Source organism: Microcaecilia unicolor, chromosome 4 (genome assembly GCF_901765095.1).
Source record: "Microcaecilia unicolor chromosome 4, aMicUni1.1, whole genome shotgun sequence".
NCBI classification, from domain to species: domain Eukaryota; kingdom Metazoa; phylum Chordata; class Amphibia; order Gymnophiona; family Siphonopidae; genus Microcaecilia; species Microcaecilia unicolor.
The window spans coordinates 333,101,997-333,121,513 of NC_044034.1; the positions used below are offsets into that span (position 1 = coordinate 333,101,997).

Consider the following 19,517-nt stretch of genomic DNA (forward strand, 5'->3'; position numbering starts at 1 on the left):
ACATTTGCGGTGGTCTACCAGTGTGTTTTTGATTCATGGTATATTTTGTTTTACAACTAATCGAAATGTGAATCTGATCCATTGAGCTACACCTACAGAAATAAAGCTTAACACACACAAATTAGAGATGTATATACCGATATGGATATCTTTTTATTATTCAATTAACAATACATTTCAGGGGAAATTTTATACGTAAATAAAACAAATAGAGGATAAATTCCTCAGGGAATTTATTCACATATATTTGCACCTGCTCTTTGTCATGCAAAATTTCCATGCTTGACTTAGGCACATATGCATACATTTTATAAACTCTGTGCAGGTGCACTAACCCCTCCCCAGTCCCAGCTTCGGGAATACCTCCATACAGTTTACTCACCTATCAGGAGAGCATTTTTATAAAAGTCTGTTTCTGTGCATGAAACACTGTTTTATCCGTGGAAATTCCTATCAAGTTAGCCTCTTCAGGACTAGTTTTCAGGAGTTAATACTCACTTAGATCAGAACAAAATGAGCAAAAAAGAAATGACTGCCATAAAATATAAGTGAATCGTAAAATCCATTGCAACAGTAGTGGGAAGAGAACAGGAGAGAAGGGTGTCAACCTAGTCCTCATGACATACTGAGCCAATCTGGGTTTCAGGCTATTCACAAGGAATATGCATGAGATAGATTTTGCATACATGGGAGGCAGTTCATGCAGTCCATTTCATGCATGAAAGCCTGACTAGGTGAGGGTGAGAGCCAGTGTATCAGAGTGATCAGAAGGTGGCAGTGTAAATTTATTGTTCATCGTGCTTGGCACTTTTTTGACAGTAACAAAATTTCTCATCTCTTGAACTTTAATACTTATGATCCTGGATTGTCCGCTTTTAGTATTCTGATCATAAGGTCATTGATGCAGCAGTCTGATCCTGCAAAGAGCTGCCCCATGCAGGTGTCTTTATCTGCTCTGTGGTGTTTGATTTCGTGTGCATACCAGTTGATTCTTGTCTTTAATTTGGCCTTTTTCTCCAGCATTGAATAGTTCTTCACATTTTCTACATTGAATAATATATACTACACTGGAGCATGAGTAGGGATCCCCTTATGCTGAATGTCTTCCCCATGTGGAAAGTTGTGGAATCCTGTGATCTAAGCTGGCACTGTGTTGCCTTCACCATAGAACAATGAATACCATTGTACCAAATCCGAAGGTACATTAACCCATATGATATATTTATGTCCAATGATTAAGTTGTTCTGGATACAAATTTGGAAATACATCCAAGCTTTATTTCACTGTCAAACCAAGCTCTTGATTGATATAATAATTTTACGTTTGACACATCCTCAATTAGATGTGCAGGAATCAGATCTCAAACTTTTTGATATTTTAAAATCCGTTGGCCTGCAGATGATTCTAGGCAACTGGAAAAATGCAAACATGTTAGATACTACATTCTAGTGGAACACAGTATGTGTGATATTAAAATTTGAATTCAAATCTGCTGAAAAAAACAAATAACCGACAGGCCAATCTTTGGATATGGCTCAAGGCAACCAGTGTCTTATATCTACTCATAGCCTTTGATACTCCCAGAAAACTGCCAGTTTATTATATCTCTATATAACATCTCCCTTTTTTAAATTAGTATTGTATTTTCCATAATTGTTTTTATAGTTCTATAAATTTGAGCATGCAATGTATTTCTCTGATGAAACATCATTTTGTATACATGTTTTTGTTACTTTACTTTAAAAAAATGAATAAAAAAGATTTGAACTAAAAAAAAGAGAGAGAACAATGAATACAGGCAAGCAATTACCTCCCCCCCCCCCCCCCCCCCCCAGAAAACAGGACTATAAGGCACAGCTACCAAGTTATCCAATCCAAGGGGGAGATTTTTGACCACCTTATCCTGATGCATTACCTATAACACTCATTTCAATGGGTAGAATCAGCAACTACAGTATCATATAGCTTTTAGGAGTGAACTAACAGAGGGGTCCTTTTACTAAGGTGCGCTGAAAAATGGCCTGCAGTAGTGTAGACGCGTGTTTTGGGCACGCGCAGAATCATTTTTCAGCACACCTGCAAAAAATGCCTTTTTAAAATTTTTGCCGAAAATGCACGTGCGGCAAAATGAAAATTGCCGCGCATCCATTTTGGGTCTGAGACCTTACCGCCAGCCGTTGACCTAGCGGTAAAGTCTCACGCGATATCTGGGCAGTAATGACCTACTTGTGCCAAATGCCACTTGGTGCGCGTAGCTGACGCACGCCAGGAAATAAAAAATATTTTTTGGGTGCGCGTAGTAGACGCCCGCCAGAAATGAAATTACCACAAGGGCCACACGCGGTAGCCGTGCAGTAACTCCATTTTGGCGTGCATTGGGCACGCGTAGACGCTTACGCGGCTTAGAAAAACTGCCCTAGAGCTGGCCAAAAAGTCTTCTTCCTGGAAATGGATACTGCAGCTCTAAGTTACCCAGTTCCAGGCTGGAGATTTTTAGGATAGTCCTGCACTTCTGACCACCCCATTCTGGTGCATCATGGGATTGATTTCAGTGGGCAGGATCAGGCACTACAATCCCAGACTGCTTTGGGATGTAAGTTCAGAACCAGGACTGGCCAAAAAATGTTCTTCCTGGAACTGAGTAACTACAGTTCTGGTAAATTTTTAGTTGTAGTAGGATAAAACCTGAACTGGATCAGCCAGTTGATTTATCCATAATTGCCTTAAGTGATATGCTGATTTCTGACCCTCTTCACTTTCAGCTTACAAAGCCCCTGCTGGATGACCACCTGGACTCCTCTGCTCAGCCTATTGAGGTATGAACCAACTGAGGCTTCAAAGAATCTATCAGAGAGTCAAAAAGCTGGGGGCTCCGGCACACTGAGAAACCCCAAAGAACTCACCTGCTGAGGCCTTGCTTCAATTACACTCACTGCCCTTTATGAACGAATAGTCCTGCTGGTATATTTGTCAGTTGAAACACAAGATACACACAGAGTAAACTGATATCTGCACATCATAGACAGCATCCACTCTGTACTAAGATACTCCCCCCCCAGCAACACTGTTGCATATCCCACACACAACAACCTAACCCAACACATATGTAGCCAGCAACACTGGTCGATCACATCACACACTGCATTTGAAGCCTACTGCCACATGCAACACTGCCCCCCCCCCCAAAAGAAGCACAGATACCTTCACACCACATATGAAAGCCCATTTTCTTCAGAACGTTGAGGGAGGAATTAAGACACCTAGATCAGGATGTACACAATTCTCCCTATATTTTACAAAAGGCTCTGCCAAATACAGAGCTTCTTGTAAAATACACAGGACATGCAGCATTGCAGGTCTATTTCCTAGCACTCACTTCCAGTGGGAGTCTTGATTAAAAGGGCAAAAAAGGGTATCCTGTGATCTGCCAGTTGCATTGCGGCAGCTAGCAACATCATAAGCTCTGGTTGAAGCAACAGGATAGCAGCCTCAAGTTGGTGATGCTGTCTGCATGGACACACTCACACACCCCCTGACACCCACTCCAGGATTGTTTTCTTGGTAGTCTAGACCACCATGGAAAGCCTCAGCAGGGCTTATGGGTTTCATGGGGCTGTGATTGTATCTGGGGCTTTAGGGAGATGGGATTCTGTCTGTCTATGCACCTGCCCCTTAAAACTGGCACTTGAGTTTGCGTCTGAGTAGGTGCAAAAGATGACATACTTTTTAATTTTTTTTTACAGATGTGGCTTCTGATTGTAAAATGGGAAGGCCATGTTTAGGTTATGGCACACATTAGGCGGGGGGCGGGGGCTTTATAAAATAGCTATTTTGCACTGATGCAATTTACCTTATTTCTAGGTTAAGCAGCATAAAATGTATTGTACTGTTTTGGGATCTTGCCAGGTACTTGTAACCTGGATTGGCCACTGTTGGAAACAGGATGCTGGGCTTGATGGACCTTTGGTCTGTCCCAGTATGGCAATACTTATGTACATGTGTAGATGATTCTAAAACAGGAGATCTTGACCTTTTTAGTTCCCACACCCTTTTAAGTGATCAATGAAACCTTTACACCTCCTTCCTAAATCACGTGTCCACTAGTGATTACTGACAGCTACATATGTCGCTAACAGTTTGCTGCTAACATGTAACCAAAATTACACTAGTTCACAGTTATACTACCTAAGAATCTGTCTTCACTATGTCTACAAAGTTTCAATAAATTGCCTCAGATTTCAAGACCCTGCTCTGCACCCTGTCTGACTTCTTCCCACACCCCTTGGGAAAACGGGGTACTACTGGTTAAGAACCTCTGTTCTAAAATAAGAGCCATATTGACTTAAGTCCACACACAGACCCAGCCACACTGATACCTGTATACAATGGTGTATATGTGCTCAACCCCCACTATGGATGGATGAGCATCTAAATTTCCATATGTTATACCAACACCAGCCCTCCCTTCACCCCATGTCCTGTTGCTTTCATTGCCTTTGTATGCCTGCCCAAGTTACAGTGCTGGTTTTCGGTCGTTCCATGCATTGTTTTTTTCTTCTTTTTACAAGTCCAAACAGCGAAAAAAAAAAGCACCAGGAGCCTTCAAAATCAGGACACAATTTCTTTAATCATGTATCTTGAACATCAGTTCTTTCCTAAATGACCCAACATGGGCCGTGTTTTGGCGCACAGCGCCTGTGTCAGGGATCAATTGAGTTGCGATTTCTAAGGAACAGCTGGAGCTTTCTCCTTTGGGAATGACAAATTGGATGATTGTCCCACTGAATACAAATGAAATGTGCTTGATCATTCAGCAAAACTGGAGCCAGAATGGTCTCTTCATATTCCAATTTGGTACCTGGTCAAAATAGTCCCGACAAAAAAGCTCCAAACAAAAAAAGCGCCTGACATAATAGTCCCTGACATAACAGCCACTGTCAAAACGGCCTGCCCACAGTATAACCCTTGACAAGTTAGTCCCCCGATAAAAGGGCCCGATCAGCTGCCCAGAACATGGGACTATATTTTGTTCCTAATAATCTTACCTTGCCAAACAGGATAAGGTTGGTGAGACTATGAAATGATGACAATATTGTTTGTTTGTTTTTTTAAATAGCATGTTGATGGAAGCATAGTTTCTTTCAATAGTAGAACAGATCATGAATACCAGTTTGTAGCTATAGAATTTTATTTATATATGCTTTATGCAGTTGAATGCTGGTAGGAGTCTTTATCAGTGAAGATTTCAGTTGTAGTTTATTATATTTTTTGTGATGTGTTATTTTTTCTTAGGGGGCTATTTTGTTACCATATGGCTCCAGAAAAAGGAGGACACGTTGATCCAGTCCAGGTTTTGCTTCCATTGAAAGCAATGGAAGTAAAACCCAGATTGGCTCAATCTGTCCTTTTTCTGGAGCCATATGGTAACCCTAGTGTAGGGACTATTTGTCAAGGGTGTTTTGTGGAGGGACCATTTTATCAAGGGCTATTTTGCAAGGGTGTGAAATGTCAAGGGTTATTTTGTTACAAGGCTGTTTTGTCAGGGCTATTTGTCAGAGTTATTACGACTGGGTGCACTCTGATTTATACGAGTATGAAGAGACCATTCTGGCTCCAGTTTTGCTGAATGATCAAGCATATTGTGCTTCCCCTTTCTCAGCTATATACCAGCCCCTTCTCCTAGCACTAGCCCCCCCCCCTTCTCCCAGCCTCCGAAAAAGTGTCAGCTCCCATTCTCCCAGAACCAGAAACAGCGTGAGCTCCCCTTTTCTCAGCCCCCAAAATGACATCAGCTCCCCTTCTCCCAGGTCCAGCCCCCTGGCACAATCTCCCCTTACCTGGCACAGAGTTAGGGTTGCCAACTGGGTACAAATTCAGCCAATAGGGTTGATCCAGTCCTGTGGTTACCCCTTTGCATGCAGGGACATGTAGTTCTGATTTCCCCATTGCACTTACTAAGAAAAGCAAGACTGTCGGAGCAACCTGGATCCTGTTGGCAGAAGCTCGTGCCTTTGCTCTCACAGTTCTGTACTACTTTGCCAGTATTGTGGTAGGATTTGAAGCGCAGGGCCAGTTTATCATGAGGATTCAGGACCCTTGAGGAGTCGACAAAGAGAGCAGTGGAAGCAAAGACACAACACTCCTGCTATCACAAAAGGAAACGACTTCCAGATAATGTCATAAGATCCCTGTGGAGGGGATGTAGTTGGGGGGGGGGGAGGGTTTGGTTATAATTGGAAACCCCAATATCCCCTATCAGGAAGCTTGTCAGGGTTTTCTGGTTATTATAGCTGATATTCAAAAGCCCTACATATAATTTACAGCACAAGTGTGAACATCTATCCTAAGCACATGCAGAAAATGAACTCATGGGTGTCATAAGAACATAGTGTTGCCATACTGGGTCAGACCAAAGGTTCGTCTAGCCCAGTATCCTGTTTCCAATAATGGCCAATTCACATCGCAAGTACCTGGCAGAATCCCAAGAAGTAACTGTTGGATTATTTGTAGTAAATAATTAGCAGATTTTATACACACAGCTTTAGAAATGTTAATTTCTTTTCTTCATCTCTCTCATACACCCCAGAATAATTCACTGCTGAGTCACTTTAAAGTTGAAGTAACAAAACATCTGTTTACTCACAGTTTGTAGTTAGATTATATTCAGACAGGCTTATATATACATAATACTATACATTTGGATTATCAGCTCCTTCCATGTGCTTAGATGGTAATGGATGCTCACACCATGGATTCTCTCAGGTTAGGAGAGACCATGAGCTCCATGTGCTGTGTCTGACCCCCACAGGAAGTTGCATAGGTGTGACCTCTCTAAGTAATTCACATCAGAGGTCACAGAGTAATCACAGAGAAAAACAATTTCTGACAGGCAATGCATGTAAAATACAATACATTCCAACAGTAACATGATTTCAAGATATTTACCCCAGGGAAAAAGTAGTGAGTTTTACCTTAAAAACACTTTATGGAATTTCACTCCAGAAATTTGTCCAACACAAATGCCAAAGCAGCAGTCTCATATTTCCTGCTATATGGCCTCTTCCTAGTATGTTACCTGGTTTTGTAAACAGTAAACATTCCATATGGAAAATGTTTGTATGTCAGGGTGAATTGGAGAAGGAGCTACAGCAGTTCACGCAGGAATTGGAGGAAGACATTAGAGCAATGGAGAGGCGTCGGAGACCTGCACAGGTATATCGTGTGAATGAGAGAAACACAACTCTGGAGTCCCAGAGAGAAAGGTTTTTCCAGCTTTTCACTCTATAATTGTCCCTGCCCTCCCCCCGTACCGCTACAAATGCTGAGCTGGCCTCCTATCCAACACTTTGAACCATTTCTCTGACTTTGTTTGAACACCCACTCACTCCACTCTCTCATCACTAGTTAAACTGAAAATCTCTCCAAGCTGAAAGGAGCAAGATCATGAATGCCCCACCCCAGGCCTGTCCAGCACGACAAACTCACACATCATGAACTGCTCCAAAAATGGCAGACTGTACCTATAATAGTTTTAAGATATTGTACCAGTTCTATGCAAAACCTAGAACCGATGGCCCATTTAGTCTGCCCAGTTCACTCCTGCAACGTCAAAGACCGCTGATGATCTCTAGCTTCTAGTTCTTTGCAACTAAAATAAAGGTTAACAAAAGGTGATACTGGATTACATTTTTTACTAGCTTTTACGGGATTGCATCCCCTTCCTCAAGCCAGTGAAGAATTTTCTGCATTGCAGCATGAGTAGGACCTCCTTATGCTGAATATGTTCCTATGTGGGTAGTTGCGGAATCCTGTGATCTGTGCTGGCATTGGGTTGTTTTAACTAGAGAACAACAAATACAGGCAAGCAGTTACCTCCCCATTCCCCCCCCCCCCCCAAAAACAAAAAAAACAGAACTGCCAAGCTATCTTGTTCCACGGAAGAAATTTTAGGCCAGTCCTGGATTTCTGATCACCCTATCCTGGTGAATCATAAAAAGCATTCCAGTGGTAATCTGAAAGAGAATATGATGGGGGAGGGAGGGAAGGAAAGTTAACGGGTGATCAGAAGATGATAGGCAGTAGAATGTTATGGCTTATAATGTGTTAGACAGCCCAGATCTTTAAGTCCTTTCTTATCAGTTCCAAAGCGCATAATCATTTTTAACTTCAAAAGTCTTACAGTCCTGGACTGTGTTAAAGTTTCCTTGGTCGTGATTTGGTCTCGAAAAGTGGTCCCAATGGAAACGTCATCTTGGTCTGCTTTGTGGCTTGCGATTTTATGTCTTCATACATTGATTCTTGTCTGTCTCGTGAATATAGAGTTCTTCAAATTTTTTGCATTGAATTTTAGGGCCGTTCAATTTTTTACTGTGCTGCCTTTTCCTGTACACACCAAAGCGGTTTACAATAAAATATTCAAACCAAAAGTCAGAAAAGAGAAGGAAGTATAACATGATGAGACAAAATTATAGAAAGCCACTAGAAGGTACAATTCAACAGGTGAGGGCCAGGAGAAATAACAGTTACAGTGACAAACAGCAGACAGACATCTATCAAGTTGACAAAAGATAGGCTGAGGATACAAACAGCAAGCAGTATGATATGGTAAACCAAACTGCACTCGGGTACAGCTGGTCAACCAGAAAACATCCAGGATAATCAACTTGAGAAAAATGAGGGTAGACAGTACCATACTAAGGGCTGTCCTCCTAATTCTATAAACTTGCATGCCCAAATTAATGAGTCCACAAATTTGCACACAGAATGTATAAAATAAGGTCAATTGCCAATCTGATAATTGGCTGTTAATTACAGTTAGCCAATTGGCTTAAATTGGTGGTAATTAGCACTAATTGGCACCAATTAGCAATTACGTGCTCAACTGCCCTTAATGCTATTCTAAGCATTGCACGTACAAACCCTATTGCATGCAACTTCTAGGGCTTGTGGATATAGGAGGGGCATAGGCAGGTCTTAGGCATGCCTAGGAGCTGAGCACACAGGCAATAGGATAGGATTTACACACCCAGGGCATTTTCTTCAGGGGATACTTGGGAGGTACTGAGTACTGGCATCTTTTCCATTGCCCACTAAAATTGATCCATGGTCCCCAAGTATTAATGAAAGAGCCCAGGCTCTGCACATCAATTCCGCTCTTTCATAGATTCTGTGGTTGGTTGCAGGGGGCCTGGCTTTTGTGAGGTGGGTCCCTCAGTGATCACCGAAGGATGACCTGGCATTTGAGTGCTGCACTATTTCACTAGAAAAATGCACTGTATGTGCCTAAATAGTACAACAGCCTTTGACATGGTATAAGTGCTGATGCCTAGAATTAGGTGCAAACTGTGAACTTGTGGCTTATTGGTTAGAGCACTGGTCTTGCAATCCAGAGGTAGCCAGTTCAAATCCCACTGCTGCTCCTTGTGATCTTGGGCAAGTCACTTAACTTAACTCTCCATTGCCTCAGGTACAAACCTAGATTGTGAGCCCTTCTGGGACAGAGAAATATCCAAAGTACCTGAATGTAACTCACCTTGAGCTACTACTGAAAAAGGTGTGAGCAAAAATAATTGCAGTTTCACGTGGAACTGCTGTAATAAAGTTTGGTGCCTACATTTTGTCACTTTTTCTTGAATCTACCCCTATGTGAACAAGGTGCATTTATAGAGGGCTGCAAAATTTGCTCCCAGCCCACGATCTCCTCTCATTGGCGGTGGTGAGGCGGGCAGGACAGTACCAGTGGGAAAGTTGCACAGGGTGAAACTGTAGCTTGGTACAGACCAAGGGTAAAGTCAAGGACTTCACAATAGCATTTACATCTATTCTGGATATGAGCACAGACAGCAGTGACTGCTGTTGGCTGTGTGTATATAGCAGCAATATTCAGCCACTATCCATATCAAACATATAAACGGCGAGTGACCGTACTCACTCGCAAATGCGCAGTAGAGACCTTCTCTGCCCCGCCCCCATGTCAATACGTGATGACGGGGGGCGGAACACAGAGGGTCTGTACTGTGCATTACTGAGGGAGGGACACCGCCGTCTAACGCTCCCCCCACCCGAGTCGCCGCCGCCACCCACCTTCTACCCGGTCGGGCCCTCGCTCCACTATTGAAACAGCGAGGGTCCGGGAACGCAGCACTGAGCTCTGCTGAGCTGCTGACATCGCCCTTCCTTCTTCTTCTCTGCCTCTGTCCCGCCCTCGACGACGTTACGTCACATGAGGGCGGGACAGGCAGCTGCAGGCAGAGAAGAAGAACGAAGGCCGACGTCGGCAGCTCAGCAGAGCTCAGTGCTGCGTTCCCGGACCCTCGCTGTTTCAATAGCGGAGCGAGGGCCCGGCCGGGTGGAAGGTGGGTGGTCACGGCTCGTGGGGGGGGGCGCGAACGTGGAGGGGGAGGGGCAGCGGCGAACTCGGCGGTGGGGGCGGGCCTTTCAACCCCCCCTTCCTATAATAGCCCGTTTTTACGGGCTCAAAGTCTAGTAACTATATGTTTTACATTAGGACGGTCTTTGTGCCATCTGAATTATATCCACATAGCTATACAGATACCCCCAGATATTCAGCACTATTTAACCGGCTAAGTGCTATTATTCATCGCGAGATAGCCAGCTATTTCAGCTGAATATTAGCGCTTAGCAGCTAGCCTGGTCACCGGCCAGTTAGCACCAATATTCATAGGCTGACCAGCTAAGTTTAGCAGCCAGATAGACCCACATAAATAGCAGTTCTACCTTTGGGCTCTATAACTTAGCCGGATCAGATGGTGAATATCAGCTTAACAATCTCTGTTCATTGCGGCCAAAGAAACCCCGTAAATTCAATGCCGGCCGCCGGATATGATCCGGCATTGAATTTCCGGGTTTGCCACCGACCACTGGAGTTAGCCGGGCTGCCTCCCATAGTCTGAATATCTCAGCCCCATAGTGGCTGGATATCGCCAAATATCCACAGAGTTAGGAGGGACGACATGTTCTATCCTGGTGCTATCCAGATAGTGCATAAAATTTTTCAGTGGTATTATCTGGATAGTGCTGCTGAAAGTTGGCGAATAAGGCACTTTTCCATGTGATGAGCAATTCTATAACTGGGTGCTCATATTTACATGCCCTCGCAAGCATAATTTACAGCAGAATAGAAACATGACGGCAGATAACAGCCACATGGCCTATCCAGTCTGCCCATCCACGGCAATTACTATTTCCTCCTCTCCCTAAGAGATCCCACGTGCCTGTCCCACGCTTTCTTAAATTCAGACACAGTCCTCGTTTCCACCACCTCCACCAGGAGGCGATTCCACGCATCCACCACCCTTTCCATGAAAAAGTACTTCCTTAGATTCCTCCTGAGCCTATAAGCTCTTAACTTCACCCTATGCCCTCTCATTCCAGAGTTTTCCTTCAATTAAAGAGGCTCACCTCCTGATTATTGCCACAAAGGTATTTAAATGTCTCTATCATATCCCCTCTCTAATGTATACATATTGAGAGCCTTAAGTATCTCCCCATACGCTTTACGACAGAGACCACTGACCAATTTAGTAGCCGCCCTCTGGGCCAACTCTATGGAGCTTCATAGAGTACCCTGTTGTTCTAGAGCAGGGGTGGGCACCCTTTATACATAGAGGGCTCAGGGGCGTAGCCAGACACCCAATTTTGGGTGGGCCTAGACCCAACATGGGTGGGCAGAAGAACTCTGCCCTGTTCCACAAGTGATTTGGTCTCTCCCTCTCTCGCCTGCATACCATATGGACTCTCAAATATCCCCCCTCCCCCGCATACCTTTTAAGTAGCAGATTTTCACCAGCAGCGAGCAGCAACTAATACACACTGCTCATGTTGGCCCCACAGCCTTCCCTCTGATGCAACTTCCTGTTTACACATAGGCGGGAATATATCAGAGGGAAGGCTGTAGGGCCAGTGCGAACAGTATGCATCAGTCGCTGCTTGCCGCAGGTGAAGATCTGCTATTTATAAGGTATGCAGGAAGGACAGCTGTTGGGAGTTTTTGGCTGATGGGGCTTGGGGATCGCTTCCAGCCACATCACAGGTGTGCTGCTAGTTGGTGGGCCTGAGCCCAAAGTGGGTGGGCCTGGGCCCACCCGGGCCCACCCTTGGCTACGCCACTGAGAGGGCTGAATGAATGTCAGTACTATTCAGAGGGAGACAGAGTACTTTGGGCCTCCAGACACTGAGACTATTCTGGGCCCCCCCCCCCCCCCCCGCCATGCTGCTTCCGCCACCACCAGTGCCCCACCCCCGCCGTGTTGCCTCCCTTTCACCGTGTTGCCGCTGTCCCCCCTACCTTGAAGGGCCCTAGTGTTCTAGTGGCTGTGGCTTCTTTGGGGGCAGGAAATAGATCCCCTCTTTCCTGCCCACCTGCTGCCTCTACTCTGCGCAGCGCTGTGTTTACAAAATGGCTGCCGAGACTTCCCACGGTAGTCTCGCCTCTCACTAGACTACCACAGGAGTTTTGGTAGCCATTTTGTAAACACAGCGGTGCAACCACGGAGAATAGTGGCAGTGGCCACTAGACCACCAGGGTCCCGTGGGGGCTGTAGTGTGTGGCGGCAGGCAACCAGGCAGAGCCTCTGGGCCCCCTAGAGCCTGAATGGTCAGTCCACCCCTGGTGCTATTCCTAGCAGGCCTCAAAATTACATACTGTTGGAAATGCACAGAGCTCCATAGACTTTCTGTGATAAATATTTAAGTAAAAATCTAACTAGAAAGGATGGAAACAAAGTGAAAATAGAGGGGAGAGGGAGGCTGAGCTATAATGATAGGTGGATGGGTAAACAGAAAGTTAGAAAGTAGGAAACCCTTATCCTTATGTCCTGTCAGATCAGTGTCAAAATAGTTCATCCTCTTACCTCCAAAGGTCTTATGTTCCTGGACTGGTTTAAAGTTACCTCTTAGTATTCTGACTATAAGGTCATTGAAGCAGTGTTTGATGTGGTGCCTGTGTGAATTGATTCTTGTTTTTAGCGTCTGTCCTGACTCCCCAGTATAGCACCCTTCACATTTTCTGCATTGAATAATATTTACAACATTTGAGGAAGATCATGAGCAGGATTCCTTTATGCTGAATGTTTCTTCCACGTGGGTAACTGTAGGGTCCCGTGATATGTGCTGGTACAATTTGCAGCTTGCTATACTGCATGGGCTGGTGTCATTCTTTTCTTTTTTAGATTCTGCTGGGAGTTTGTTTTTCACTAAGTTTTGCTTCAGATTTGGTGGTTGTTGGAAGGCCAGCACTGGTGGAGCTGGGAATATCTCTTGTACTAATTCATCCTCCTCATACAGGTGGCTATAAATCTTTTATGATTTTGCTCAGGTTTTCCAGATTAAGTGAAGAGGCAATCTTCCTGGAGATCAATTTGGGGTTGTAAGTCTGTTTGAAGGATTCAATCAAGATTTAGAGGTGTTCATAACTTGGTCTCTTCAATTTGTTTTTCTGTTTCCTTAAATTACTTTTTTGTAAACTGCTCAGGTCTGTCCATTGGATGGGATAGCAAAAACCTAATAAACTTGAATGTGAAATTTACATTTATCTCTGTCTCTTGGGTCAGAGAATATATGAAGTTATTTTGTGGCTTGGTTGTATATAATGGTAGGGTTATCAGATGTACCAATTTTGGGGGATTGTCCATGATTTCAGATCCCTGTCCCCAATTCTCCTTTGTTTGGCAGCCATCTGGCCCCAAGTTTAGTAATGGGGACAGAGGAGTTGTAGTTTAATTTTGTATTGCCCTGCCTGCCTCCCCTCATGTGATCCAGCATTTCCCCCTCTTCCCACTACCTGTCACTGGTGTCAGCCCCTCCTCTCAACCCTCCCACTGTTAGCATTAGGAAGTACAGCGCCGTGATGCAGAGGCTCTTCGTAACCATACTGTGCATCGCTGCCTGGTCCCGCCCCCCTCTGATGTACACTTCTAGTTGCCATGAGGGTGGAACCTGGCAGAGATCCACATCGTGGTTGAGGAGAACCTCTGCATCGCAGCACTGTTCTTTCTAACATTGGGGTGGTAAGTTTGAGGATCTGGAGGGGAGGGGGGGAGAGGGTAGAGGAAGGAAAGAGAATTAGATGCAAAGTCAGAAGGGGAAAGAGAGAGGTGCAAGTGGAGAGAGAGTTGGAGATGACATTAGAAGGGCAGAGGTGGAGATGGCTGGACTGGAAAGGTGGAGGAGAGATACATACTGGAAGGGCAGAGGGGAGAGCGAGGTAGAGATAGTTGGACTGGAAGTGGGGAAATAGAGAGAGAGGTAGAGATGGCTTGACTGAAAGGGCGAAGAAAGAGAGTAGAGATGAACTGGAAGGGTAGAGGAGAGAGATGTGAAGATTATAATTTTTAATTGCCATGGGAAAGTTCCAACCTGCCCCTCCCCCTTGACCCACCCATCCCCACCTGACCCTGCCTAACCATGCTTGGGTGTCCCAGATTTGGAAGGCAAATATCTGGTAACCTTAATAATGGGCTATTTTTGTATATGATGGGTGGAAGCTGGAATTGTGGAGATAGCTGCATCTGTCAGTTGGTTACTTGTATACAGATGTTTTTTGCCTATATATATATTATTTTTCAAGGTATTTGAATGTTTGCATCATATCTCCCAGTTCATATGTTTTTTTTGTGGAGACTCTGCACCTTTTTGATAGCCTTCATCAAGACCACCTCCACCCTTTGTATATCCTTTAAGAGTTATGGCCTCCATCTATGAAACAAACCCCAAGAAGGCCAACCCAAAATAAACCATCTTAAAACACCAAACGGCAGTCTAGTGTTCCCTGTTGCTTCTGTTTAAACTCTGACATACTGTTGGCCTGCTTTGTACTTTTGATCATTCTGGTGGAATGGCTACAGTTTGACTGTGTCTCGGGTCTCTTCACCCCTAGTGTGGGAGTGCCACTTTGACAGAGTCCAAAGCCTTCTCCTCATCAGATATGGTGCGGTCTAGGACCCTGAGGATGGCTTTTCCATCACCGATTGCCAAACTTGCAGACTTTTCTCTGTTCAGCCGCTGGCTGAGACTTTGCCAGAAAGACTGACTTCTTCCTCCCACACCCGTCTAGCAACCTTATTCTTTTTCTCTCTGCAGGCTTTGCTGGCTGCTGTGGAGCCCCTACGCTGGTAAGTATCCTTCTCTTAATACACCTCTGTTTTCACTTCCTGAGCTGCCTAAACACTTGGAAAATATAGCAAAGTGCAGTGCAGAGTCTCCTTTCCTGGACTGAAAGCCTTCCAGGTGAATCTGAGTTCCAGGTTGGAGTCAGTTTCTAAAGCATGAAGCTTTCTTTACCTGTGGGTTTCACAGATTGTTGTTTGGAAAAAAAACAGCTGGGGAGAGAGAGTGGGGTGGGGGGGGGGGGGGGGGGGGGGGGTTACAAATTGTCCTGCCAATAAAGTTGCCCGATTCTGAATCTGATTAGACGGGTGTGAGGAGGCAAAGGAAGAAGACTGGGATAGGGAGAAGAGTGAAGTAATTCAGGGAGGAACTTTATAAAGAGAAGGGGTGGGAGCAGCAGAGAATCTGCATAATCAAAACTGCAGGGAAAGAGGGCAAAGTGGGGGCACAGGACCTTGTTCAAAAAGGACGTTTTATTCTTGCAGTGTCCATACGAAGTATGGGGGGGGGTGTCAATAAAGTCCATATAGAGCTTCAAAACAAAAAAAAAAGTAGTTTAATATTTGAAAAGACCATAAACTTTAAGCTAAAATGTTTTGTCTGAAACACACTATAAATGCTTGTGAAATGTTAACACTTAAGAAATCAGGATTCAGGGAATATGGGGGGGGGGGAGTGGGGCCGCATACAAAGTATCTGGAAAAGGAATAATGTGGGGGAGCCTCATACAGAGAGAGAGTCTCATAATAGGTTAATGTCATATAGGGATTGTCTCAATGGGATGATGTGGGGGACCCTCATACAGGTAGTATCTGTGGGGTAATATGGGGCACTTTCTGATAGAAAGAGTTTCATAATGGGATAATGTGGGGTAACCTCATATAGAGAGTGTCTCAGTGGGATTATATGAGGCACTCTCTGATAGAGTTTCATAATGGGGTAATGTGGGGGACCCTCATACAGAGTGTCTGTGGGGTAATAATATGGGGCTTTATCTGAGAGAGTTTCATATTGGAATACATGGGGTAACTTGGGAGATTCTAACAGAGAGTCTGAAAACAGATAATATTTGGGTTATCTGGGAAAGGGCAGCGGCCATGTCAGAGACTGCAAGACTTCTTTCCTCTGAGTTGCAGGCAGTCAAAAGAGGCACTGAACTAATCTGTAACAAGAAATTATCATAATGCCTCTGCTGTTCAGTGTGTGTGGTTGATTATTAATAAAACTTGCATACTGCCTCTCTGGTGCCAAAGCGCTGCAGTTTTGGTTTTTAAAGCTGTATGATACAATACAGTGCAGGCTGGGTTGTTTTGATTGAGTATGGTTGATATACAGGTTTTATTTAGGTATATGCATTATTAGCTAAGATATGTATTTATTGGAAGTGTTTTTATGATTTATATTATTTGAAATAGCTGAAGCAGTGGTTGATAAATGGAAAGTTAATAATGTACAATACAAATATAATTAAGCATAAAAATAAAAAAAAAAACAACCATCTAAAATCAATCAATTAACTGAGTTATTTATTGAGCATACTTACCAAAGCATCAACGAGATATACGACAGCCCCAGCCTGGCTCAGACTCCCCAGTCAGACTGACTGTGCACCCTAACAACCTTTAACCTAAGGGTCAAAGCTATAAATCCTTCAACCCACCCCCAAGTTTGGAATGACCCCCACCCACCCATTTTCTTATAGTTTTATAATGCACTCAGATGTTGGAAAGGGTAGATTGAAAACTGCTCACCGTGTATACAGTAAAAATATTTTTACGTGCTTTTGACTCGTAACCACTTGCCTCCACCCACCCTCCTCTCTTCCTTCCCGTTCACATTAATTGATTTGATTTGCTTACTTTATTTATTTTTTGTCTATTAGATTGTAAGCTCTTTGAGCAGGGACTGTCTTTCTTCTATGTTTGTGCAGCGCTGCGTATGCCTTGTAGCGCTATAGAAATGCTAAATAGTAGTAGTAGTAGTAGTAGTAGGTATGGATGTGCACTTAATGTGGGTGTTTCCAAAACTATACATGTTGATTTAGTCGGGGGGGGGGGGGGGGGGGGAAATACCCAAACCAAAAGTAGGCATGCTTGTCTACAGGTATTTCTTTAGGCAGGTTTTCAAAGTACATGTGTATTTTCACTCTGAAAATTGGAGGCTGAAGGTGAAAAGTACCCTCAGACTTAGTAGCCACACACTACGTGGACAGACAGTGAGTTCTGTTTGAGAAATAATGAGTTAACTTTGGAAGGTTTTTGGTTTTTTTTTTGTTACATTTGTACCCCGCACTTTTCCACTCATGGCAGGCTCAATGCGGCTTACATGGGACAATGGAGGGTTAAGTGACTTGCCCAGAGTCACAAGGAGCTGCCTGTGCCTGAAGTGGGAATCAAATTCAGTTCCTCAGTTCATGCTAGATTTGAGAATAAAGCATCAGAAGACATTCATTTATAAGACTCCTGAAGCAGGCTGTTGTGGCCGAAACACGATTCGTGTCAGGTCTTTGGATGTTTTGAATAAATGTGTGTGTTTTGTACATCATCTAGTCTTTTCTTGTTTTGTGTCACCTTCGATGTGTTTGATATATCGCTTTTTGCGAGGGATTTTGTTTTTGTTTTGTGTTAATTTTTAGAGCCATTTCCAGAGGTAAAACAGGAAAGTGGCTTTTATAAAATTGCCCTTCCTATATACAGGTCAAAATTTGCACACAGGGCTGTTTCACTTGTATTTTTACCTGCTGTAGGGGGGTGATGGCGGCATTCCTAGGGGTGGGAGTTGGAACTACATACATTTTCTTGAATTTTCAACCTTGTCTGTTTAGTCAAAGTATCAGCACAAATTAGCAGGTGAAAATGCGTGTGGTTACTTTCCTGATAGCTTTAAAAGGGGTGTAGTTATCAGAATGGGCTAATATTAAAATGTGTTATTTTACCACTAACTCATGCTATTTTAGCACCGGTCCCATTTTATATCATGTTTATATTTATGGTCATTTGATAAAACTTCCCTTACTCCAAATGCAAACCAGAGTGATGTACAATCCAAACAATAATAAAAGCAAGGAAAGGAAACAGGGCAGTATAACATCCTACTGACAAAATTGCCTAACATAAAGCTAAACTGAAACCAGTCAATTACAAATCCTCAAAAAAACAAATAAACCCAAACAATTAATCATTGTACGCCAAAATAAAGAGATATATTATTAATAACTGATAGGTTATTAATAACTGGGAATAACAGTAGAATAACATGTCTTAATGGTAGCCCACATTCATAACTTCCTCCTTTAAAGAAGAAATGTCTCTAGAAATTGAAATCATTACTGCATGTAATAAAAGTGAGCAAAGTATAGAGCAGTCAAGTCATTGTGACATCACTGATGAGGTTGGCCCTTAAACATTGGTGGAATGAGGCATTATGACATCACAATATCAGCTCTAGTTACAAATTCTTCACACTAAGGGGTGACGTTATCAACGTGGGCTTCCATTAAGAAGGATTATTTTATCACTAACTCATGCTATTTCAGCACAGGTCCCATTTTATGCTATAAGACTTGAGGTTAACAGTAAAATAACATGTCTTAACAGTAGTTCACGTTGATAACTTCCCTCAAGGAGAAAGCCCATAAGATCTACTTGGAAACTTATGCAAACTCCAAACACTGCTAAATATATGCCTACTTTTCGCCAGTGCAAGCAGTTTGCAAATTACTACTGTAAGGTATCAGAGCATTTAGAGAGGCATTTGTGTTTTTGTCTATGGAAGTGACTAGAATGGGTGTAAGGATGACTGCCAATAGCCTAGAAACTGGTTTACCTGCATTGTATCACACCTCCTGTGCTTTCAGACACACAGAAAAGCTGAGTATCTTATAATGAAGGGATGTCCAGTAAATACAAGTAACCTGATACTGCACACAGTCATCTTTTCAGGAGTCTAAGGGCTCCTACCTTGTTAAATAGTGCTGCCCGACTCAGGTGCTGATATTCTGCTGCATTTATGTTTATGAGATTCTTGATAGAAACAGAGAAAAAATGCAGGCAGATAAAGATCATATGGTCTATCCAGTCTGCTTATCCATGAGATTGGGAGGCGGGGCTGGTGTTTGGGTGGTGGGGCTAGTTCTGGGCAAGACTTCTACGGTCTGTGTCCTGAAAATGGCAGATACAAATCAAGGTAAGGTATACACAAGAAGTAGCACATATGAGTTTATCTTGTTGGGCAGACTAGATGGACCGTGCAGGTCTTTTTCTGCTGTCATCTACTATTTTACTATGTTACTGTGACATCTACTATCCCTACCTCTCCCTTAGAGATCCTATGTACGTGTCTCAAGCTTTCTTGAATTCAGATACAGTTTTTGTCTCCACTACCTCCACCG

At 43.5% G+C, this 19,517-nt stretch overlaps 1 protein-coding gene across 2 annotated transcripts in view; it reads left to right on the forward strand.

Moving 5' to 3' along the window:
• The window catches only part of SORBS3 (sorbin and SH3 domain containing 3), a 147,510-nt gene that overhangs the window by 74,120 nt on the left and 53,873 nt on the right, over window positions 1-19,517 (forward strand). For both annotated transcript variants that reach the window (XM_030202023.1, XM_030202024.1), the window contains 3 exons: window positions 2,764-2,817; window positions 7,127-7,213; window positions 15,101-15,132. In XM_030202023.1, coding sequence (XP_030057883.1) covers window positions 2,764-2,817; window positions 7,127-7,213; window positions 15,101-15,132 — 173 coding nt within the window. The remainder of the gene's footprint in view (window positions 1-2,763; window positions 2,818-7,126; window positions 7,214-15,100; window positions 15,133-19,517) is intronic.